General features: G+C 41.5%; 1 protein-coding gene across 1 annotated transcript in view; it reads left to right on the top strand.

Annotated features, from left to right (window-relative positions):
- FHIT (fragile histidine triad diadenosine triphosphatase) overlaps positions 1-25,870 on the top strand; it is a 737,284-nt gene that overhangs the window by 552,142 nt on the left and 159,272 nt on the right. The window contains 1 exon segment of the mRNA XM_084903158.1: positions 15,630-15,698. Within this exon segment, the coding sequence (XP_084759284.1) occupies positions 15,630-15,698 (69 nt within the window).

The raw sequence follows: 25,870 nt of genomic DNA on the forward strand, positions 1-25,870 counted from the left end.
GAGGGCCAGGCTGTTGAGGAAAGAGTCTAGTTCTCAAAAGTAAGCTCCCATCAGGGTCACATGACTTGGCACACATTAACATACTTCCGGTGCCCCACCCTTTCCAATTCAGCCATCCCTCTCCATCCCATTGGAGTTCTTCTCACCTTAACAAACCACACCACACCGGTGCATTAGGGATTGTTACCAGGAAAAACCAGAGGCATCCGCCCTCGCAGTATCCGATAGTGGTTTGTGCCTTCTTCTCCTGGGTCTCACTCAGCTCTTACAGAAGCCTCCATCTCTCTCATGAGATCAAGCACTCCAATGTCTAATAATCATATTTTAAATCCTACTATCACACAGGTCCTCAATGTAGACATAAAGCCAATGGAGAATCACGACTCTAGTTGTGTAACCACACAGTCCCACAGTAGGAACTCAGAATGTCTTAGGGTAAAAGAGAATTGTGAGATCATAGGAGACCTTTTGCATGGAAAAAAAAATGAAGCCAACTATGAGGGAGGGAGATAGAAAGAAAGATTGAGAAAGATCAGAATCTAGCACAATTTTCAGAAGAAAAGGGTGAGAGGTCCATGAGGACTGGATGTTCCAGCTGCATCCTTGATAATTCGGTAGGGCTTTCACTGTGGTTCATCTTGACTGGGTGTGATATTTCTCAGGAGCAGAATTTGATTTCCAAATTTAATCTTCACAGATCTGTCATGGCTTGCTGGTGTAGCTAATTTTAAAAGATGGATTGTTGGTTTATCATACAAATAAAGCTGGCACTAGCTGTAGCCAGGGCCCAGCAATATCCTACGCCAACACCAACATGGCATTTATTTATTTACATGTAACAATACATAGTCATCCATTGGATTGCCCCTTGACCTGAAGTCAGCTCTGAAGGTTAAAGGAACAGGAAAGGTCTCATAAATGGTCCACCTGAGCTCACCTCCTGCAGAGCTACTCCTGCCTCACTCCATGCCAGAGCATTTGTGCTCAGCTTTCCTGAGATCCCAGGTCTTGTTCAGATTCCTGGCAGCCTGGGGCTGTTAAGACTCTACTCCACTCCTCTATAAAGGAGTGTTTTGACTGACATGATGCAGTGTGCCTCCGTTAATGGCCAGTCCATGGTGAATCATGGGGACTGAACTTAGCAAGGGTTCCAATCTGGACTAAAAAAGTTTAGTCCACATAAATCTCAGGGCCTCATCCACCGAACTCACCCAGAAAAAGAAAGATCATCGACTTCTCATATTATCTAATTTCTGGGCACTGCCTATGGAATCACTCTGTCTCGTTGAAAAATAAAGTATATTATGAGAAAAGTGAGGGACGGGTCCAGGGCTCTCTGCACTGCCTGTTTTCTTTTTATTATTATTGCCTTAGCGGTATTCATTGTTTGTGCCTCAAAGCCACCAGACAGGATCCTACAAATCTCCCTGGCGCCCTGTGTGGGAGCCAGGCTCAGATGATATGTAGCCCTCTGGATGCTCCCAGCATCATCATTCTACACCCAAACTGAGATGTGATTTAGATGGTCCCTATAAAACTGGGATCATTGGCCTAATCAGAGCCATTTATCCTATCTTGGGCTTTCAAATCAGTGCTCGTGGGTGGCAGGGAGATAGGGATATTTTTTTCTGGTATATTTCACAATGAGGACTTTGAAAAGAACCTCATTTAAGAAGTTAATGCTCTCCGTGGTGTATCTGGGTACAGCCCTGGCAGGAAGTCACAGATCCACTTAGCAGCTCTGTAGGTTGAGTTCTGGACCATCTGAAAAGAGGATGTCATTTCCGAAGGCATGACTCCAAAATAAATGCTGCTCACTTGAGTTAGAAGGCAAATATAGCCCTCTAAAATATGGTCCTGCCTATTTCCTTCTAATTCAGGGATACTAGGAAATGAAAAGGCATATGCACCGAATGAAAAGTGGGATGTGAAAAAAAATAAAAATCCAGCAAAGAAATATGATGAAATTTGGATCGCACTAGCTTCTATTTATGCTGAATATTTTACTTTGTTGAAGTCATTCGTGAAAATAGCCATATTGGAATGTGAAAAATCTTACATTCAGCTTGTGTTAGGGGAAGATAATGTTCATTTGAGAGATTTTGCAGTCACAGTCAAAGCAAGGAGTGAATTACTCAGAGCAAACCATGGAGTGGAGGGGCGGGAGGGAGAGCCCCATGGTGGAGGCCCAGCCGTTTGCTGCAGCTCCAGTGGCGATTCCTGCAGCCTCTTTCCCCCAGCACGCTGGAAATATTTATTCACACTAAAGAAATGCAGCTTCTAACTATGTGGAATGACTCCCTCCTGACAAAGCTTAAGTAAATTGTGCCAACCCACCGATTAAAGCACTGACATGTCAAGAAGTGACAGCTGCCACGTCAACCCGTTTCCTCGTCGCCGGCAGCGGCTGCGATCTGGAGCCTGTCACACCGCAAAGGAGCTTCACCCCTTGATTTCTCCTGGCATCGTCTCCCCTGTCTACTTAAACCACCTGGGCTTAGCTGTAGGACAGAGGAAAGAGAAATATAATAGATAGTGGTGCTTTAGTTATTTTTAAAAGCACCTACTTTGGGGAGCAGAGTTGGCAAAATTTATTTGAAATAGATCAACCTTTTGAAATGGCTAATGACATAAAATTACATCAAGCCCTTTCCCTAACACATGACTCCCTCTGAAGATAATGTGTGACAGAACCAGCTTGAAGCCCAGCCTAGGATCTAGTCTGGATTCAGTGATCTCAGGGTGACTGCTTGATACTTACATCATGTGTCTGTCTCCACGTGCAGGAGTGTCCATTGAGGGGTATCCTGACCTCCCCGAACTCATAGATCTACTGACTGACTCTTTGTTAGCACTGAAAAGGGAAGCAGCACAAGCTTTGCCTTCATGCCTGACCTTTCTGGGTTTCTCATTACTTTTATTAAAACCCGATATTAAAGGTGAAGACTGTAGTAGTGAAGCACTCGGCTAGCGAGTTAACTAGGAGGCGCCGTCTCCATAATTACTGTGTCACTGTCTCCGGAGGGACATGAAAGCTGGTCTTGTCCCTTTAACAGGACAAGTTGCTAATCCCCTTAACATTTACCCCCTTTGGACTGGTAATATTTCACAATTTTTTTGCTTTGTAACATATTCCTAAAGGGGAGGCTTAGCCAATAATGCACAGATTATGGAAATGATGCTCATTAAGTCAGGGGTGAGGTTTCTGGAAGCCACAGAGCTGCTCTGAACATGTAACCTCCATCGGAGGCTTCATTTTGAAAGTTTATTCATGGAGCAGTAAACGTTTGTTTTTATCCATTTTATTGAAACATAAATTAAAGAACTATAATTATGTGTAGGGTAAACAGTAAAGTATTATGCATTTGCCACACAAATGAGGGAGACAAGGAAAAATGCCATCATTGCTTCATTTGCATCCAGATCCTTTATTGTCTACCAACAGAAAGACCCAGAGGGACTACCTCTGCAGATTAATGTTCTGACATGGTGTGTAAATTAAAAATACACATTCTAGATAATCTTTTTAGCAGAGAAATCTGGAAGTAATTTATGAAGGTCAGAAGCTACCCAAAGAAAGGGTGAGTTTCTTCTCTCGTGAGAGAGAACTGCAGTGACTTTTATTAAAGTTAATGCTGAGCAAAGAATAAGTCCCCTTGGCGGTCTCTGTGATGCTGATAGTTTTCAGGATGAGATATTTGCCTAGTATACTTGACCAGTTTTTAAAAAGGACTTACATGGAGCTGAAAAGATAAGACCTTCAAACTTACATGTTGGTAAAAAGATACTTTTCAGTGGGGAAGAAAAGTTCAATAATAATGGCTCAGTGTAGGCCACATCCTTGTATGTGCAAGAATTCAAAAGAGAGGGAAAAAGTAGCTGAGAGAAACTGTGCATATGAGGCTTCTTTGTCCTTACTTTATAGAAATCTAGCAAATTAAAAACACTTGAGTCATCCACCCACCCGCCCACTCACCCATCCACCCAACCATCCACCCACCCATCCACACATCTATTAATCCATCCATCCACCATCTACTCACCTGCCCATCTATCCATCTACCCATCCATCCACCCACCCATCCACCCACCTACCCACACATTTATTAATCCATCCATCCACTATCTACTCACCTTCCCATCTATCCATCTACCCATTCATCCACCCATCCACCCACCTACCTACACATTTATTAGTCCATCCATCCACGATCTTGATCTTCTCACCTGCCCATCTATCCATCTACCCATTCATCCACCCACCTACCCACATATTTATTAATCCATCCATCCACTCACCTTCCCATCTATCCATCTATCCATCTATTCAGCATTTACATGATATGTCCTCTAAGCTAGAAACTTGGAGTGAAGGTAGGAAATAAAGAGACAGATAGAGTAAGAAATAGCCCAGAGTTAAGACTAATGAAAGAGAAACCTATAATTGTTGATTCTTTTTATGAGGGAAATGGAGTAATTAAGAAACACAAAGAATCAGAGAGCCTGAAGTCTGGAGAGTCTGAAGGCTATACAGAGGAGGTGGCAGTTGAACTCAGAAAAACTGAGGGAAAGTGGGAAAGAAGCAAGGGGAAAGGAACTCTACAACAAGGGAAGAACACTTTTTAACTTTCCTTACCAAGAATATGTACTGTCAACACAGCGACTATAACAATGGGCTGATAAAATACAGGTTTGACAAATCCTGAAACATTCTTTACATCTTTTGAAAGTCATTTTTCTGGAGGTGTCTCTATGGTGCTGTCCCTGCACAGCAGCAAATAGAACTAGTTTCACAAAGAACCTCTGACCTCCTGCATATGTGGGGCTCAACAGGTGGACTCTTGATCCTGAATGGTCTACCTGGGGCTCCATCTATCTTGTTGCATGGGTATAACCAACACAGCATGAATGGCCATGTAAGAGATTTATTATGATTTTATAGGCCTTGCTTGAGTTTGTCAATTTTTTAAAGGGAAATCATTATAAATTCTCTTTTGCTGAACAGTTTTAAGAACTTGGAGCTGTTATGTCACTGAATGTCTATCATTAACTAAAAGATAATATAGAATATTTATACCAGATTGATTCTCAAATTTGTAAGAAATTTGTTCTCTCCTGGGCCTCTCTTACAGAAGTGCTTAATATACTAAGGGTGAGTAGTGTCGGGGACAGTAGACTTATACTCTGCTAGGCTGCTAGTGCCATACTTGGGTTCTGGAATCCAGCAAACCATGCACTCTGCCTCCCTACGCCTCTGTTTCTTCATCCACAACTTCTCTCACCTTGCCTCATCTTTCGAGTGGAGATAGTACCAGTATCCTAATGCCTGATATTATTGTGAGAATTACATGAAAAATGTAGCTAAAGTATTTATACTGATGCTGGTATATTGTAAGTATTCAGTAAATTCTAGCAATTATGGTATTTCAAGACAGTGTATATTTCTAGTCTGAATCTGTTTAACAACCTGCTTCTTCTCTGAACCAGAAAGCTTGGCTCTGAGCAAGCCTTGCTAAATATATTCTACTCTGGGTCATCACCAACCCCGAGGCCCGTGTTTCCTTCATGACTGGATTCTGCCTTACTTGGTTGGGAAGGCCTCACCTTCTGTTACTAGGTTTAGGGTCAGCATGAGAACGCTGCCAGTACTTAGGTTTGAAATAAATGTCACCGAAAGTACTGCTGCTCACAGGGCCTCGAACACCTTGACACAACCAACTGGGGACTGAATTAGTAATCTGTCCAAAGGCACAGGCATCTGGTGGTCACCAACGACCCTGTCAGTGAGCCCCATCCTGTAGGATGTCGGCAGTGCTGAGGCAGCTGGTGCCCTTCAGGAAACAGGAAACTGCTTTCCATGGGCTCCGGCTGCTCCAGGCAAGTTAGGATACTTTTAGTGGGGAGGGGATGGTGGTGGTAAAAAAAACTAATTTAGTTTCCAAAAAACACCTCCAGGATTTGTGGGGACCCTGAGCGTTCGTGGCTCACAGTTGTGTTTTTCAGCCAGCTGTGAGTTATAACAACACATCGGGAGAAGGATGGCGCCCCTGTGATATATGGGAGCAGTAAATCAGCTAAGCATCGCGGCCTCCATGATGTATGGCTCCAAACTACAATATGAGTTTAAAGGAGATTTTAGCAACCAGACATCTTTACATTTCAAATTTTCTAAAGATTAAGGTCTTTTTAAGTCAAAGGACAGCAATATGATGGAACCTGATGCTGTTCAAGTGTCACTGAACTCAGAGAGGCGGGGGCGTGGCTGTTCCTCTGGGCTTTCAGCTCACAAGGTGGAAATAATTGGCAGGTTCTTCAGTGTCTCCTCCCGGAGAGGAGCAGCCCCGGAAACTGAACAAACAGGAGTGAGTGTCAACGCATCTTTGCCAATCAATTTCCCCTCCTTCCGCACCGCAAGCCCCAGAGCAGCTCATTCTTGTCCCAAAGTCCTGGATCGAGTTAGAGACTTTGATAGGCTTTGGGCAAACCCAGGAGAGATGGTCTTTGTTTTCTTTGTTCTAAGGAACTCTTCCAGTGAAATTCAGAACAAAAGAACAGTGAGAAAGTGGATCAACTTCCTCACCCTTGGCTCACAAATTCAAAACGGACACACAGGAGAAAACTCGCCTCTTCTGTCATTTGTCTTTGTAAAGGAAGCACTCATTGCAAATGAGCAGAAAAATAAAAGGTGGATGGCACGCGGGCTGCTCAGCCCAGCAGGAATGGAGCTGTTGTCATGGTGCCATCCTCTTCCCTGTCTTAAGGATGTGTTTGTAGGATGCTGATGTTGCTTATGAGAATGTACCCATTTTGTTAAAAAAAACCATTCGCTTTGGGGAGCGAGAAAAATCACTGTCAATTAAGAGAGCAGGTGCTGAGAGAACTTCTCCTCCTTCTCCACCTTCCTTTTTAAAATCCTGCTGCAGTAAACAGACCGAAATGAGAAATCTCCCTACTGTCTGTGTAATAGACCCACCAGGAGCAGTGAGAGACAATTACATTTCAAGTGGCTTCTTCTCCTTGCCTTGACTAAGTAAATTAGAGGGACGAATGGGGGTAGAGTTACTGCCAGGTGGAGAGAAACATCTGGGCATGAAGAATGAACAGTCTCCCCTCCCATTATCTTGCCTCTAGTTTGTACTCCTTCAGTAGAGTCTAACTCGAATTACTATAGATTTTTGGTGTCCAGCTCCCACTCCTCCCTGATGCAAAGGACAGAACATCCTGTTGCCACCACACAGAACCACGTACTGTCTCAAAAGGAAGTCCCTGGGTTCTTTACTCCCATACTAGCATCTTAACCATGTAATCTGGGTAACGAAGACATGGAAATCGATGCATCGCCCAATACTCTGAGGCTGTCAACCCAACAGCATTAATGAGGCTGGCTTGGGGTCTAGAGTGATGTGGGCTGTTTCAGTAGTTGTTAGAACTTCTTGGAGAACATTGATATATCATTTAATTATTTCTCTCTGATAAGGTAAAAAGCTTTACTTACACATTTATAGTACTCATTTTAAGTGAGTCTCAATTATAACATCAGCCCACATTTATATAAGAACATTTTGTGCTAGTAACTGTACATATAAAAGTGTTACCACATCCTCACCAAAACACTAAGAAGTGGGAACAATTGCTGTCTCCATTTTCCTAATTGAGGAAACTGAAGCTTACTGAGATGGAGTAAACTGCTCAAGGTCACCGAAGTGGGTCAAAGTGGCAGAGCTGGGATTCTGAGCCAGGTTAAGAGGATGTCAAATCCCATCTTTGTTATGCTATTATACTTAGGGGGCCATGTGGTTATAAACAGTGCCTCCTTTCACTTCCACAATTTCACTTTGGACAATAAATTATATGCCATCAGCCCCCCCTCTCCCCCCAACTGGTAGAATGCTCTATGCTGTGAGATCTTATTTCTGCGGATTCTAAGTATTCTCATCTGCCTCTACGGGTGGGCTTGGGGGGGGGGGGGTGGGCAAAGAATAAAGGAAGGGAGGGGGGCAGAGTCTTAGGAAGTTCTTGTGGGAAAATGTTCTAACTGGATCATGTGCTTATTGGCCATTGATGGAGAAATTTCTATTCATCCTTTGCCTATTTTTAGTTTATTTTTTTGTCTTTTTATTATTGAGTTGAAATAGTTTCTTATATGTCCTAGATACAAGTACCTTACCAGATGTATGATTTGCAAAACTTTTCTCCCTTTTCCTTTTTTTAATGGTATCATTTGAAGCACAGAGTTTTAAAAGTTTGACTCCTTCCACTTCTAAGAACCCTATGCTGGGTAACCCAGGGTCATTCAGACTCTCTCTTTTTTTAAATGTATTTTTTATTAGTTTTACAGAGAGGAAGGGAGAAGAATAGAGAGCTAGAATCATTGATGAGAGAGAAACATTGATCAGCTGCCTCGGGCATACTCCCCACTGGGGATGGAGCCCACAACCAAGAATAGAACCTGTGACCCTTCAGTCCACAGGCTGACACTCTATCCATTGAACCAAACTGGTTAGGGCTGTCTCTCTTTTTAAGGGCAGACAAGTAGCAAACTCAATCCATCTGCAATCTTATTTCTCCTTTACCGTGGAACCTAACCTATTCACCATTGTGGATTAGGATGTGGACCTATTGCAGGGGTTCATTGTCTGCTACCACAGCAGTGTGTTTGTTGTTCTTAAGAATCAGGTTGACCTTCTGTCATCATTCATTGCAGATCTGAGGGAGAAAGCTTCGGGCTGGGCCACCTGGTGGGGGTTGCAGGACACTAGTTATGAGCAGGGTAGCTCTCTAGCCTCCCCTGCCCTTTCCCCACCAGGATTTTATCCCCTCTCATTGAATTGCAATATATTCTAATAAAGATAAAGACAGCAACATGGCTAAACTGATCATCCTCAGGTGAATATGGGGTAGAATAGATGTGTTCAAAAGGATGGAGGGAGAAGCACAGGTGACACAAAGGAGGCAGGATCTCTGAAAATATCTTCAGTGGGATTCAAGTTCAGAGAGCTCCTACCAGTAGATAAAAACCTAGAGGTAACAGGGCTTTTAAAGCTGAGATTTGCTCAAGCAGGTGGGCCATGAAAGGATGAATCTATTATTTGGTGTGAATTAAAAAAATAATAATAAATGGAGGGGGGAGTCTTGACATTGAATAACTTTGTTAATCATATATTATTTTGGGTGTGGCTTTCTACTAGGAAGCAGTGAGGTGGAAATGGAGCTCAGATGCTAACACCCTTGCCCTAAGTGAATTCAAGACACTAGGCAAAGGCAAGTCCCTATCCCATGATCCTGAAAGGCTTTTACGGATGTGATCAGAGACATTATTGAGAAATCGTGGAGCGTGGGAGAGGCATCAACAGATGAGCATGGAGGTGTCCTATTTGGAATGGGGAGAAGCTGGTGGCCTCCTGAGGGATGGTGTCATTTGGTCAAGAGCAAATATCCTGGTGTCTAATGACAGACTTGGTTCAGATTTCAGCTCTTGGTCACTCCTTGAAGGAACTTGGGCAAGTCACTTAACTTCTTTGGTCTAATTTGTCACCTGGAAATGGTTGTGCATTTATTAATTGTCTCTTGGGAGTATTGTAAGGGTTAATTGAAATAGTGATAAAGGTCCCAGGTTCAATTCTGGTCAGGGGCATGTATCTTGGTTGTGGGCAAGTCCCCAGTAGGGGGTGCGCTGGAGGCAGCTGATCGATGTTTTTCTCTCATCGATGTTTTTAAATTTCTAACCCTCTCCCTTCCTCTCTGTAAAAAAAATCAATAAAATATATTTTTTAAAAATGATAACAATTACCACTACTAATGATGATAATAATAATTGGAGAAACTGGTGGCTCCAGGAACCTTAAACCAGTGTTTTCTGGCATGATTTTCTCCCTCCTTTGCAGCTCCTCTTATAGATTTCTTTGCAAAGCTCCTTGGAAATGTTGTCTCTACTTATTTATCTCCCTTTCTTCATCTCCCACTCTCTCTTAAATCCACATCAGGTTTTGTTGTTTTTTTAAATAACAACTTTATTTAGATAAAATTTATAAAACATAAATTCACTTCTGTTAAGTGTACAATTCCATGTGTTTTTTGTGTATTCACAAAATTTTGCAACCATCACCACTAATTCTAGAATATATTCATCACCTCCAAAAGAAACCTTGTGCCCATTAGTAGTCACTCCCCATTCCCCCCGGCAACTGCTAATTTATATCCTGTCTCTATGAATTTGTCTGTTCTGGACATTTCATATAAATGGAATCATACAATATCTGGCCTCTTGTGTCTGGCTTCTTTCACTTAGCATAATGCAGAAAGTATAATTCTTTCACTCAGCAGTACTCTGTTCCTTTTTAAGGCCAAATCACATTGTCTGGTTATACCACACTTTATTTTTCTATTCATTATTGATGGACACTTGGATTGTTTCCCTTGTTTGGGTATTACGAATAATGCTGCTATAAATATTATGTATTATACAAGTTTTTCTGTGGACATATATTTTCATATCTGTTGCATACATCCTTACAATGGATTTCTAAGTCATATAGTCCCTGTATGTTTAACTTTTTTAGGGACTACTAAACCATTTTTCAAAACAGCAGCACGATTTTACTTCTCCACCAGCCATGTATAAAAGTCTAATCTCCACATCCTCACCAGCACTTGTCTTGTGTGTGTGTTTATTTTAATAGTCATCCTAGTGAATGTAAAATAATATCTCAGTGTGGTTTTGATTTGCATTTCACTAATGATTAATGTTGATGAGCATCTTTATGTACTTTTCAGCTAGCCTTCAGCAATGGTGGCACTGTTGATTAAATTCTTCCTCTTACATTCTTTTCTCAGCCTTTAAACTTACTCTCTTTTTATTTGTCTCCTTCCCCACTGTACCCTTAACCTGAATCCTACTTTTTCTCTTCCCAAAATACAAATGGTGAAGTGTCTCAATTCTGAATTTTCAGCTCTGCCTGCTGTTTTTCTTCATGAAACTTATTTCCACCTAAAATTAAATCACATATTTATTTATACAGTTGTTTATTTTCTTTTTTTTTTTTTAATATTTTATTGATTTTTTATACAGAGAGGAAGGGAGAGAGATAGAGAGTTAGAAACATCGATGAGAGAGAGTCATCGATCAGCTGCCTCTTGCACACCCCCTACCGGGGATATGCCCGCAACCAAGGTACATGCCCTTGACCGGAATCGAACCCGGGTCCCTTCAGTCCCCAAGCCGACGCTCTATCCATTGAGCCAAACCGGTCCCGGCTATTTTCTTTACTGCCCATTAAGTTGTAGCCTTATGGGGTCTGTCTTATTCATCACTATATCTCTGGTTACTAGACTAGAAATACATATTTTTGTATAAATAAGTGTATTAGAAAAGAATAAATGGATGCTATGTGAATAAAGAGCAGGTTCTATAGGTAAGTTTCTATATTGCTAATTGAACAAACTTATTCTTTTAAAAATATATATATATATATATATATTATTGATTTTTAGAGGGGAAGGAAAAGGGAGAGATGTGAAAGATGCGACAGCCACGACCTGTGCAGCCAGGGTTCAGACCTGGAGAAGGGCCGCCCACAAATGATGAGACTAGATAAGAAATATGAATTTGGAAATCACAGGGGTCCAGGTGGAGAGCCCAACTGTACTGGAAGGGCTTCACTGGTGCCCAGGCACTGCCAGCTTTTTATTCAATTTTAGATACACATATTGCCCTTAGGCAGGCAATTCTGGTAGCAGACAGACTATCTTAAAGGTCAGTAAATATTAGTAAAGATTTACTTTGAGACTATTAGGTCAGGAAATTGCTTGAGATACCACTGTCTTGACAGAACAATTGGTGCATAGCTTTTAGCCCTTGACAAAGCTCAAGGTCCATCAGCCTTCTGGGTTCCTTGTTTGCACTTTTTGATAGTGTAGACAATGGATAGCTTTCAGCAGAGAGATAGAAACATCAATGATGAGAGAGAATCATTGATCAGCTGCCTCCTGCATGCCTCCACTGGAGACTGAGCCTACAGCCTGGGCATGTGCCCTGACTGGGAATTGAACAATGACCTCCCAGTTTATAGATCCATACTTAACCATTGAGTACTCCCCTGAGCTAACTTTTCTCTTTCATCTATTCCTCTCAGATTCTTTAATATGCTCATCAACATTGTAAAATTTATTTGACCATGAAAACATTTTGGTATGGAAGGTATCATGAATTTCTTAAAATACTTTTTCAACTCAAGCAGCTAAACTGCTTGATACCCTAGCAATTTTAAAACCTAGTAAAAAAAAAAAAAAAAAAAAAGTCTAGCAAAATTTTGTAGTGTTGTATTAATAGGAGTCTTTGTTAGCACTTAGAACTTAAGTTGTGATCACTAAGGCACAATATTGTTATCAGAGAATGGCACAGATAGAATTTCTTTATTGCTTGTGGGAGTGGGTTTCTTGTGATATCTTGAGAAAAAGAATTTTCTAAAGACTCTCATGGGAGAATAAGTGATTTTTATTTGTATAGAGTTATCTCTCTCTGTTTGCAAAGTCCCATTTCCCTTAAGCCAGTCCTGGAAAAGGTGCAGCTAGGGTTCAGCAGAGTTAAAAGCAAAGCCAGTGTCCAAAGTTTCTGTTCCATGGTGGAGTTGAGTCCAGTACAGCAGCATACTAATTCCAGTCCATCAGTCCATTGTGTGCGGCCTTATGGCTGTGGGCATGTGGATGAATGCAGGGGAATGCACTACCTGCAAAATGAGAGCCAGGAGCACAAGAGGGCGGAGAGGAGGGAATACCTTTGTTCAGAGTTTGTATATTTCAGATTTCACACCCTGGCAGTGGCCACGCCTATTCTGGCCAAAGACATGCTCCCAGGTATGATTGACAGCTAATCACCTTCCCCACATAATTCAGGCCTTACTGGGCAAGCATCTATTGTCCAGTTCCTTTCTCCAGATATCTGTGGGGAACAGGCCCGGAGGGTGTTAAACTACAGCTTTCTGGCAAAGCTGTGCAAATGGTCTGCCTATATTATTTGGCCTTCTCTTTGCTCCTTTCCTGTTAATTAATTAATAACTGGAGTAATTACAATGGAATAAATATGAACTCATTAAGAATAGGTTATGTCAAATCCCTATCTGTGCTGTTCATAGGGTTTTTATCAAAATGATAGTCTATCCAAAGGCCTTGGCGATGTATTACTTCACAACAGTGACAATGTGAGCTGGCTTTATCGTGTTTTAATCATAATTTCTCTTTTCTGGGAAGTGGAGTGGGTTGTCAGGATCTTTGAGATCAGTCTGTCACTTAAGAATTTATGTCAAGACATTTGGCTGGGTTGAGATCTTATGCCCTTGAGAGAAATTACCTGTACAGTAAACTGTTTCCTGTCACCAGTGTCACAGTGAATTTCAAATGTTACCAGTGCTCAAGAGTGGCACTTCCAGAACTGGGCGGTAACAGCCCATAGAAATAGCCCTGAACTCTAAACCCAGGAGAGCAAGGTACATGTAAGAAGGCATGGAGGGGCCTGGTCCCGGGAGGTTTCCCTACTGTAAGTTCAAAGCCAGCTGTATGTCACAGAAGATGGCCGGAGTATAGGAAGCCAGGGAAGCGTTCGGTCCTGGATCTCTAATAATGCAATAGGCAAGTAAAGCATTAGCACATTTGGCAGGAGGGGGGTTCAGGAACCAGTGGTTTTCAAAGTACAGTCTTGGACCAGCCATACTGGCATCACTGGGAGCTGGGTAGAAATGCAGATGTGGGGGCCAGTGGTCTTTGTTTCAGCAAGACCCAGGTGCATGTTCAGGTTGAGAACCACTCTTCAAAGCAACAGAAATAAGCCGGAGCAGCAGAGAAACGTGAACCAGGTGCCTTTCAAGGAGCCTCTTAAATATCTCTCCTGCTGGTGTGGCAACCATCCCGGAATGGGATGCTACTGCAGCTACATGTTGAGTCCTGCCTATGTACTAAGCAGCATAATAAGTACATGCTTAGCAGCTCTGATCCCCTTACCAGCTCTGTGAGGTAGAAGCTGCAATCATCCTCATCATAGATGAGGATCCTGAGATACAGACCTTCGGAGGCAGGGCCACAGCTGGTGAGTGGTGGGTCCAGGGTTTGCATTGGTCAGTTTGGCTACAGAACTCTGATCTGATACCTAACCATTAGATGACAGACAGATGGAAAGCAGAAAGGGAGGGAAGGATAACAGCAGGTTTGGAAGTAAAGACTGAAGGCTTTTATTTCTGGGCTTGCTTTAAATCTCCCAGCCATGACTTCAAAACTTTCACCCTGGACCTGTCCTGCCCCACTTTCTCCTAAGAATTTGGTTCCATGGGAAATGTGTGATTTACGTGTCCCTGTTTGCTTTTCTCCCTATCTCCTGTGTTCACATAGACTTCCTGAGTTAAGTATACACTCATTCCAGTTGAATCCAAGCCTGGCTTTGTTGTGGAGAATATTCTGGCAAAACCTGTCACTGTGTGGGGACTGTGTGTTGAGGGGCTGATGCCAAGCTCTCTGCTCTGTTCATTTTGGACCACCCTGCTCCCTGCCTTCCCTTTCACAGCCTAGCTTCTCTCCTCCCTGTGTGCAAAGCCGCAGGGACACCTCATCTCACCTTCGCCAGAAGCGCTTCGTGGCATAGGCCTGACCGCCGTAATCAAGGAGGGGCGGGTGTGATCAGCGACTGTGAGGCTTGATTCTTTGTCTGCCTCTCCACGGTTAGGCTTTTCATTGTCACTTTCCTCCCCGCGGGTTGTAATAAACACGTGAACACAGCTCAAGGACAGGAACAAGGTTCAGCTTCAGCCGAGGTACAATAGAGGCTGTTTGGAAAGTAAAACTTACAAATGGCAGTTTAGCCTTGAGGAATATATTGAATTCGATGTGCTGTGTGCCTTGAGTCACAATCTCTGCATAATTGCATTGCTATGTATATTACCTGCGTACTTTTGCAGGCTAAGGAAATGGGCTGTTTGAAAGATTAACATCACAGAGCCCGTGTATGTGATGATGGAAAAGGCCAGAGCAAGGAATCAGACCACCTGGCCTTCTGTGCTGACCCTGCACTTCCTGTGGGGCCTTCACCTCCAGGTTTATTCAGAGCATTACAGGAGATAAATGCCAAGCACACCACCTCCTTATCACTATCATTAAAAGTTAATAAACAAGAATTATTTAAATCGTTGTTACATGCTTATTATTTGAAGCCCGGATTCTGCAATCAGGCCCATATTCCAACCTACTTCCCCTCATTTGCTCTTTACTTATGCATTTCTCTGTTTTAGCCAATTCTTATTTCCTGTCAGTTTCAGAGGCGCTGTGGTCACCTTTGAAGACATGCTGTCATTTCAAAGTGCCAGCTAAATACAACCAAGACTGACAACTATGAATAATTCCACAGGGCCCCTAAAACACTCCGGCATTTCACTCAGAGTCTCACATACGCCACCAGGTTGTTCTCTCTTGTTCCGGGCCTCTCATTCTCCGTCGGCTTCAGATCCAGTTACCAGTGAATGCCACCGTCCTCTGAGCAATAATCCAGCAGGGGCCATGAGGAAATGGGCTTCCTGAGGGCATCCCTGTCAAGTGTGAAAATATACGAGGAGATAATCACATTTTCTTCTTCTTTCTTTGTGTGTTTCCAGCACGTTCACATCCACATTCTGCCCAGGAAGGCTGGAGACTTCCACAGGAATGACAGCGTCTATGATGAGGTGGGTCTGCTCGCTCTGATCTTACTGTTTGATCATGGGCACTGCCCGTGTGATGAAATCACTCTGAATAGGTATTGGCATAGAGGTGGTCTTAAGTGGATTCCACCCAACATGACTGGGAAGTGGCAGTGCAGGTAAGGTAGCCCCAAACAGCCATTATGGGAACTGAAGACAAAGGAATTTTTAATGATTTCTCTTTCAAATGAAACTGAGCAAAATCTAAATTCTCTTGTTTCTGATGGTCATTTATTGGCCTGTCCCAGTGTCTCCATAGGAGAAAATCTATAGGACAACTAATGGAAATTAAGTGGATTGATATATGATTATTTTAATCAAATGCTACATTTAATTTTTAAATACTTTGGACTTCGGCTTGTCTCTCCTTATAACATTTATTCCAAGTCAAACTTGGAATTTTCACTAGCAAACACTAGGCTGGTTTGAACGATAAAGGCGTAACCCAGATATTATCAGCATTTTTGCAGTTAGCTGATTTCTAGATACTTCCACTCAAAGGTATGAATGTGAAACCACACAAAGATCACTCAGCAAGGGTCAGGTGATCTGCTCCTAGGGTCTCCCTTACATGAGCACCGTTAGGCATCTGTACTATTTAGAGAAGGGGTGGGGAACCTTGGGCCCCAGCCGCATAAGGCCCGGAAAAGCATTTGATCTGGTCCTGCCATGGCATTAGGGGTGACTTAATGAAATGTTTGACCAGACAGCAGGCTAATTTTTAAGTTGATAATTTTGTATGGCCTGAGAATGATGTTATAAATATCCAAATGGCCCTTGGCAGATAAAAGGTCCCTTATTTAGAGCATATAGCCTATGGTGGATCAAGCTGGTATAAAATATAAGATAATTTCAATTTGACTATTTATTGTAGCCAGTGAAGGGTAAATATATTCCCCACGAATGAGAGCAGATCAGATGGCAGTGGGATCTGGAGTGCTTGGTTAAAAGGGCTGTGAGGTTATTTCTGGATGCAACAAGCCAAATGCTGTGATTGATTAGCAATGAATGCCATGGTATCAATAGGAGAGAGGTACCAATTAGCCATATATTTGACACTCATGTTCTAGACCTTTGAGAATGATTTCTAAAGTACCCAGTTTCCCTAAGTTAGATGTAATGTATGCATCTTTTTGTTGTTGTTGCTGTTACAGTATTTTTAAGGTTTCTTTGCAATAGCTGGGCATTAAACTCGTTACCTAGACCCTAAAAATAAAGAACCAGAAGTGAGCACTTAGTGTTGAGACTTACAGTCAATTATTCTAGGATTCATTGGATCCTTGGAGGTGATTGGTATTACTAGTCTGCTTTGGGGATATCTATCACCGTGTGTGCTTCCTGTTTTCCAAGGCCTGGAATAGATCTGTGGGGGGGTGAAAATGCTATAGTCACAGGTCCCCAGATGCTGGGTGGTGGACGAATTGCTGCAAATTAATTCCTAAGAAGTCCCAACCCGAGAGATTCTGAGGCAGTGAGTTAGCGAGGCTCTGAGGAATCGGTAATTAGGTGGCCCTGAGAAAGTTCCCAGAAGATTCTAGTGCATGGCTAGGTATGGGAATAGTGTCTCTCCATTTTGGGCTTTCCCAAAGTCATATCTTGTAATATAATTCAAACTCATTTTTGCTGCTTGGGGAATGTGGTTTGAAGTTGGTAAGGGCTTAAGTCAAATTGAAGAAACTCAGAATTATGGAGTAATTATAAAGAGATGCATTTTTAAAAAATACAATTACTGATCTTATTAGCGTAAACTACAGTTAATAAAATGTTGCCAAGTACAGGCTATTTTAATGAATAAATTAGAACCTGATTTATATACAATTGAATACTGCTAAAGTGGTATTAAAAGTGCTTGAAAACTTTTTTTTCGAGGCCTAATTGTCACAGTAAAATCTTGTTTATATATGAATGTGCTTGTGATAAGACTGCAGCGCCACGTGTCAGCCCAGTTAGAAACAGTGTCAAACCCTGAGGCTGCGTGTGACCTCTCCTCCCTTACTCTTTGCACTTGTGCACAAGCTCCCACCGTGTTTCTAGCCCCACCCATGAGTCAACACATGTCCCTCCCTCCCACCTATTTGGAGGAGCATCTCAGGAGATGTAATTACTGCGAGAGGTGTTTTTTAACCAACTGGTAAGTCATATGTAGTATAGACAGTACTCCCTGATGGAGATTGTGATATGAGACTGAAGAGATTGAAGTTTGAAGACAAGAAGAATTGGGTTCAAATCCCATTGCCATCTACTGATTGTGTGGCATTGGGCAAGTCACGTAACCTCTGTGTTTAATTCCTGCATCTCTAAAATGGAGATAATAAATACACTTCAAAGATTGTTACGTGTAATATATGACATACTATATACATTGTTACTGGACTTGGTACATACTAAGCTTTAGTAATAGGTAGCTTCTTTATATTCTTTAATTTTGTTTACAACAACAACAATAACAAACTAGCAATAGTGAGTAAATGGAGAACCTGGATTCAAAGCCAGAGTATTGGATATTCCCATTCAATATTCTTTTCAAGGGTCAGATTTGCAGTTTTCCCTCTGCCTCTAACCACTAATTATCAGATTCCTCTTCCTCTATGTATGAAAATGCTTCTCCCATTTGAATACATAATAAGATAATGTCTAGAAAGTGGCATGAAAAGCGTGAAGCACTGCATTATTGGTTCAGGACTGAGTGATCTTAATCAGAAAAGATGGAGTGATGAGGGACAGCCTTCTTTATACTGAAGGGAACTCTCATTCAAAATTATGCATCTGTCCATGAAATACAACAGACTGACTGAGACTCTGTGGAGGGTGGGGAATGGGGAACAGGGCAGGAGATTGCTCTCCACAAAACACAATTAGATTCCTAATGCTGCAGAAATAGAAAGTAATGAGGAAGCCCCACGTTATAAATGAGCTAGGAATGTGTCTTCTCCCTGGGCACTGCTCAAGAGGGACGGTGACAAACTAGTGAAGGTTCACAGGAAGGGGTTTGGGGTGGTGGAGTCTGGAAACAGTGATCTGGGGAGTAATTGGCGGTGGAGATGTTTTGTCTAGAGAAGGGAAGACAGTGACAGTCTGTGTTTCTAAATGTAGGAAGGGCTGGCAGGTGCCTCCAGGGGGAAGATCTGGGACTTTCAGACTATCAGCTCCACATCCTAACAGGTCAAGTTGCTAGCAATATCTGAACACTCACATGCCTTGGGGGAGGGGAGGCATGGAAGCTTTCCCTCCCTGGGTCCATGCAAGCAGAGCAGATGGTTGTGATTCATCCTTGGATGGACCACAGGGTTTCATGATTTTACAACTCTAGCCTGCTTGATTATTACCACTACTTTTAAGTTATACAAGGTCTGTAGCAAATACTGTGGGTCTTTTTGTTGTTATTAGTATTACAGCATTTGGCTTACTGCCTAATGTGGTATACTCTTTTTTTGTTTAGTTCATGGAAATATATGGTATAACTCTTCTTTGTCTTACATGGGACTATGCTCTATTGATTTTTCTCGTTCCCAGCCTATTTCCCATTTTTTCCCTCCAGCTCACAATTGGAATTTGATGGTGCATGTTTGCTTGCTTTCTATGTTTTATTTTATTTGAAAAGTATGTTTTAATGATGTGCTTTAGTTTGCATAATTTTGATAAGTCTAATTGATATTAGGCATGTCACTCATTCCCTAGGTCATTGCAATTCCCACTACACCATCCCTTACCAAGGCTTGCCTCACTTCTTCATGATACCTGTCTGACCGCTGAAGGCATTTGAGTTTGAGACCCCTGCCTCTTTCATGAGATATTCTTCTCTCTACCACTAAAATGTTACTACTCCCAGGACCTCTATCCAGTCCACTGTGTATACCATTTATCTGTAACTAATTTACAATGCATGGCCATTGTAACTTCAGTGGTGCATCCTTACCTACCTTCCTTGCTCCTGTTATTCTCGTTATCTCTCATTACTTTGCTTTTGTCAATATGTTAGTCTTCTTCCCACCTCAGGACCATTGTATATGCTATTTTATTTTACCTATAATTTCTTTCATCTTTTCCTTTTTGTCATGTGACTTCACATCTTCATCCTAATCTCAGCTCAAGTGTCACCTCCTCAAAGAGTTCTTGTCATTAATCACCTCATTCCATCTAAAATAGCTTCTGTGGTAACTCTATTATATTATTACTATTAGAGGCCTGGTGCACGGATTCATGCACCAGTGGGGCCCCTCAGCTTGGCCTGCATCCTCTCACAATCTGGGATCCCTCAGGGAATGTCAAAGAGCCAGTTTCAGCCCAATCCCCCCAGGTCCGGCCGAGGGACCCCATGGGTGCATGAATTGGTGCACCAGGCCTCTAGTATGCATATTAAAATCTTTGTTAATCTTTTTCCACCCTCCTCCTTCTCCCTTTTTCACTGAGATTCATCAGTCTATTCCATGTTTCCATGCCTGTGGTTTCTGTTCCTGCATTGAGCATCTTCCCCCGGTGATCAGTATGCATCATAGCTATTGGCTTGTTGGCTGGCCGCTTAGGCATATATCCTTATTAATTATGAAACTTGAAATGTGAAAATATGAAATATTTTCTTAGTTTATTCACTGTCTGCATCCCTTCCTACACTATAACACCTTGAGAAGATGAACCTAATCTGGCATATACCGGATCTCTGATAAATATTTTCTAAATGAATATTTGAGTACATGAAAGAACAAGGTGTTGAAACAGAAGAACTTGAAGTTCCCTACTAGTTCTAACATAATTTTAAAGGAGAGAACATCTTGCTTTTCTGAACAAATTCATAGCTGCATTGGGTGAGGTTCTGATGTGATATCAGCCATCTCAGGGGCTTTGACAGAATGGAATCTGTCAGAAATCAGTGTGCAGATGGCTGCAAATTGTGGCACCTTAGAAAGACTTGGTGAAGTAATTATAAACCTTGTCTGATTGCTAAGCAAGTCTGGTAAGCACATGTCAAAATTGATAAGTAACTGGCCTCCCCAAAACCTACACTTGTGTGTCTCTAACAAATACAGATGTGAGATTTGCTGAAAGCAGGCTCTTCCTTTATTTTATTTTATTTTATTTTTTTATTTTATTTTATTTTATTTTATTTTATATTTTATTTTATTTTATTTTATCATTTTATTTTATTTTATTTTATTTTATTTTATTTTATGTTATTTTATTTTTTAAATCCTCACCTGAGGATATTTTTCCATTGATTTTTTAGAGAGAGTGGAAGAGAGAGGGAAAGACAGAGAGAAACATTGATGTGAAATACATTGATTAGTTGCCTCCTGCATGAGCACTGACCAGGGCCTGGGGCCATGGAGGAGCCTGCAACTGAGATATGTGCCCTAGACCAGAATCAAACCCAGGACCCTTCTGTCCGCAGGCTGATGCTCAGTCCACTGAGACAAACCAGCTAGGGCCTTCTGTTCCTTTTATTACAGCTTTGTTATCTGTGAGTTTATCTTTATCTGATTTTCCTCTAGCTCTCTGTCTTGGATTCATCTTTATACATTTTATTTACTAATTTATCTTCCTCATTTCAGAGGATGAATCTCTCTTCGTTCCCTCAAAATTGAGTTTAAGTTCTGCCCTTTACAAGGATAATCTCTTATAAAGCCCATTCTTTATTTTCAGTTGCTTCCAAACTATTTCTACATCTGTGTTCTCTAAATTTCTGAGAATTATGTGACACCTTATATGAACTCAATGGGTCCTCCATTATCTTGACAAGTTGATGAAGATGACGATAATGACATAAATAGGTCCTTGGATAAAAGAGCCTGTATAGCTAATATGAGGAAGGGGAACCCCCATTGCCTAATGCCATGGTACATCATCTTATTAACTCTGTTAGGCTTGCCCTAGCTGTGGCCTAAATAAGCAACTCACATAACTGTGTTGGACAATTCATCAAATGTTTATGGGTGACATTGAATGGTTGTGATTATGCACTGTATACAAAACCCATTACTGATGAAGGGAGTGACTATTATTAGAGCAAATGGGAATAGCAATCAGCAATTGGACAAATTCAACCATGAATTTCATAGAGCAACTGTGGGTTCAAGCATGTCACGGGAAACAATTGCTTGGCTTAACACAATGCATGAACAAAATCTATTTGCTGAAATGCAGGTCATTTGGCCCTGAGGGCTGGAGAGAACTATTATACTGCTGATAATATTTGAATTTGGATTTCTTTCACGCACCATTTGATGATGGGCTTAAAGTCCATGGGTCCCCAGTTGGCACTCCAAAAAAGAAGGGATGTTTCAGTGAGATAGTTAATTAACTTTTCTCCCCTCTGGCTTAAGTGATGTCCTGGTACTAAGGGATGAGTTTTTGAGTTTTTGGAGAATTTTGGAATGTAAACTTTGTTACCTCTTATTCAGAATCTGGATGTGATGTAACCAGCAAATACATATTTGGTAGTGGTAATGTAACCCTGAGTGAGTCTTCAAATGCTGTGTGGCTACATATTTTAATGATAAGTGAGCTGCATAGACATCTGGTTTTCCATTTCCTATGTGAGACTATACTGAATGAAATCTCTGTGTCCCTTGGAGGTGAGAAACAAAATGAACAGAGAAGTCTTTACCTGGCAAACAATCATGTCGTACAGTTTTCCTATGAGAATTAAGAGGGTGTGCAGTTCAGATTAGTTACATTTGGGGAAAGTCTATTATATTTGGAATTGTTAGAAGCATAGAGGACTATAATGGTGGGTGGTGGTCTCCACTGAAAACTGTGGGATGATTGGTCACTAGAAAAAAAAGTGAAGGAAGACAGAATAGTCTTTCAATTCTCTCATCTGCAAAATGGGGATTCTGATGGGGCTCTTGTGAGATTTAAGTGAGTTATTGTATATAATAAAAGCCTAATATGCTCAGTGCCTAGTCGTCAGGTTGACCTTTCAACCAATCAGAGCATAATATGCTAATGATATTCTAAGGCCGCTCAATTGCTCCATATGACATGTACTGACCACTAGGGGAAAGATGCTCTGACCAGTAGGTGAGTTTGCTGCTGGGGTCCAGCAGATTGGAACTGAGCAATATGGTCTTAACACACCCTGGAGCCCTCCTGTAGTCCCTCCCTGGCTGGCCAACCTCCTGCGTCCCTCCCCATCCCCAATTGTGCGCCAGTGGGGTCCCTGGGCCTGGCCTGCACCCTCTTGCAATCCAGGACCCCTCAAGGGATGTTGGAGAGCTGGTTTTTGCCCAATCTCACAGGCTAGGCCAAGAGATTCCTCTAGTTACACATACTAGTAAAGGCCTGGAATAATGCTGGTGGAGAGTTAATGCTTAGTTAATGTTAGCTTTTATGATTTATGTAAGTATTAAACATTTTATCTTGAGGAAATGTCTGAGAACATTTAAAGGAGTTGATGGGAGTGAATGAGGAGTTAGACATGAGTAGGTGACTGGCTAGAGGCTACCTTCTCTGGAGACCAGGAGGTTTTCAAAATCTACCAAACACATTAAGAGGAAATTATAGAGGCTCAGTGCCATTACCTGTGACTATCGTGATGTATGCCTGTGGGCCAATAGCCTTCAGAGCCATAGCAGTTGAATAATTTGTGAGATCATTAAACTTTTAAACTGCTACAAGTATGCAGCTGACACTAAACATTCAAGCACAAAGCAGAAATCTCTCTCAGAAAGAAGAGATTCTGGCCTATGGTTTTCTTCCAATGCTTTACTTCACTGGCAAGCAGCTCTTTTTGGAGGTTTTTTATGACCCCCAGAATTAGAAAAACAAGTTGAGGGAAAAGGATCTTATACCTGCATAGATCTAAATTCTACTTATCAAGTAAATTACATATTACAAGTTCTTTAATGTTGAACTTGCTACTATGTCTCAATGGATTTCATGGTTCCCATATTTGAAATAGGCAGGAAACAAATCTAAAAGCATGGGGTTAATAGTAATAAACAGTAAGTTAACAATAATAAGGACTTCTAGTTCTTAACATTTGTTCCTAGGGAGAGGACTAATGGAAAATAGTAATAGACTAAAATTAATATTGTCATTTAATGAGAGCCAACAATGAGCAGGGCTCTATGCAAATGCTATATATATATGTTACTTTAATCTTCATAAACATTGCAAGGTAGATATCATTAATACCATTTAATTTAAGCTAAAATCCACAGAGGATATTTGTCTTAAGACCTTGTGATCAACTCATGACAAAGCTTATTTATACCAAAGTCTTTGGTCAGACGAAAATATTTTCCTTCATTTTTAAAAATATATTTTATTAATTTTCTACAGAGAGAAAGAGAGAGGGTTAGAAGCATTAATCAGCTGCCTCCTGCACATCTCCTACTAAGGATGTGCCCTCAACCAAGGTACATGCCTTGACCAGAATCGAACCCGGGACCCTTCAGTCCGAAGGCCAATGTTCCATCCACTGAGCCCAACCGGTTTGGCATTTCCTTCATTTTTATAGAAAATCCAAAGATAGTGAATAGTGATTTTCTTAGAGATGGCGATTTCTAGTGCTACATCTCAAATAGTTTCTAGATCTCTGTTCAACTTTAGACTTTAGTGACATTCACACACACACACACACACACACACACACACACACACACACATGTCATATCACATCCTATATTTTCACTAGTCCCAACAGTTCTGGACATACACCTACTATTAAATATGTAAGACTTGGAGTGTAGGAAATTGGTGTGTTCCAAAGATAGATTTTTTTTTTCTGCTTTACGGGTACAACTCACTAGTCCCAGCCAGGTACTTTATTAGAACTCCTTTTTATCATTTTTTCTTTTTTATTTTAAGCACAGGAAGCCATCCACACACTGCAGCCCAGCTCTACAATTCCCTAGGTCATCCTTTTGGCGCTGATTTTGCACACGGAACCTCTTAAATACTTGGCATGCCTCATAGTATATTCATATCATGATAACACACTAAAATATTAAAGGAAATAGCTGCCTTTTTTGTCTTCAAAAAGAAACAGTCCTTGTTTACAACTCTCAGTGGACCATAAGTATCTTGGAGGGCAGCTGCTCCAGTACCTGTTGGAAATCCTTCTTACATTCGCAGTAACTAAGGAACTCATAGAATATTCCCTTTGCACGGAAATCAAGTCTTGTTCCAGCATCTTCTTTTTCTTTTAAAAGAAGTTTGTTTTTCTTCTTGGGAAACTCTTCAGAGTTACTGAGGAGGAATTTGGACATTTGGGTCAAATCCATGTATGATCCAGCTGGCTTCTTGGGTAATCTTGACCATTTCAGTTGATGTGAAGACTGAGGCTGCACTTTTGTTTCTGGCAACTGGAAATGCAGTCTGCCTTGTTTTGTTAAGCCATTTTCCATGCATATGATGTGTCTACCATTCACCTTCCTTCCCGGAGGCACTGGGGGAAGTTTCTTCTTTTGATCTCATCTCAAAATCAAGAGCATGAGGAACCTGAAGGGGTTTCATCTGTTGGGGACCTGGGATAAAGCTGAATGAGACTTCCTGAGAGAGGTTAGGAACAGGATTTTCATCCTTTGATTATACTGTGAAAAGGGGTGTGATTATGACATTATCATGCTGATGAGTTAAATATCCAATGAAATGCAAAATGGGGTGGTGAGTCAGGTTTACCTCCAACTGAGAACCAAGGCCCAGAGGGGCAAAGTAACTTTTCTGCCATCACAGAGAGAGGAAAGAGCAGACCAGGGATTCACATGCAGGCCTTCTGCATCCAGTGTCTGGGTTCTCTTTCACTTTGCTGCTCTCTGAACTCCCAGAGGTGTCTTACTCACTTTTGCCCATTCTGCCTCCTTTTACCCAACCCATCCCACTATCTACACGGACTGGATTTTCCAGAGAGGTTTGTTTAGCTGAATCCCTGACACTAAATCCTCACCTGCCTTCCTTCCTGTCAAAGAAAGAAACTATATCTTATTTGTAACAACAGTATTTTACATTGTTAACCTTCCTGAGGTGACAGTGTTTTGTTTTGTTTTTCAAACCAGCAAAGCCTGGTGGGAAATGAATGGGATTTTACAGTTGGTATATCAGGCCTTAGTCTAGTGGTCAGTGGGGCTTGGCTGGTAACTTCACAACCAAGTCACAAAGGCTGGCTCTGGACCCTGCACCACCCATTTTTAGAATCTGCCTGAAATCAGTTTGATAAA

This window comes from Pipistrellus hanaki (genome assembly GCF_964339955.1).
Source record: "Pipistrellus hanaki genome assembly, chromosome: 13".
In the NCBI taxonomy this organism is placed as follows: Eukaryota; Metazoa; Chordata; class Mammalia; order Chiroptera; family Vespertilionidae; genus Pipistrellus; species Pipistrellus hanaki.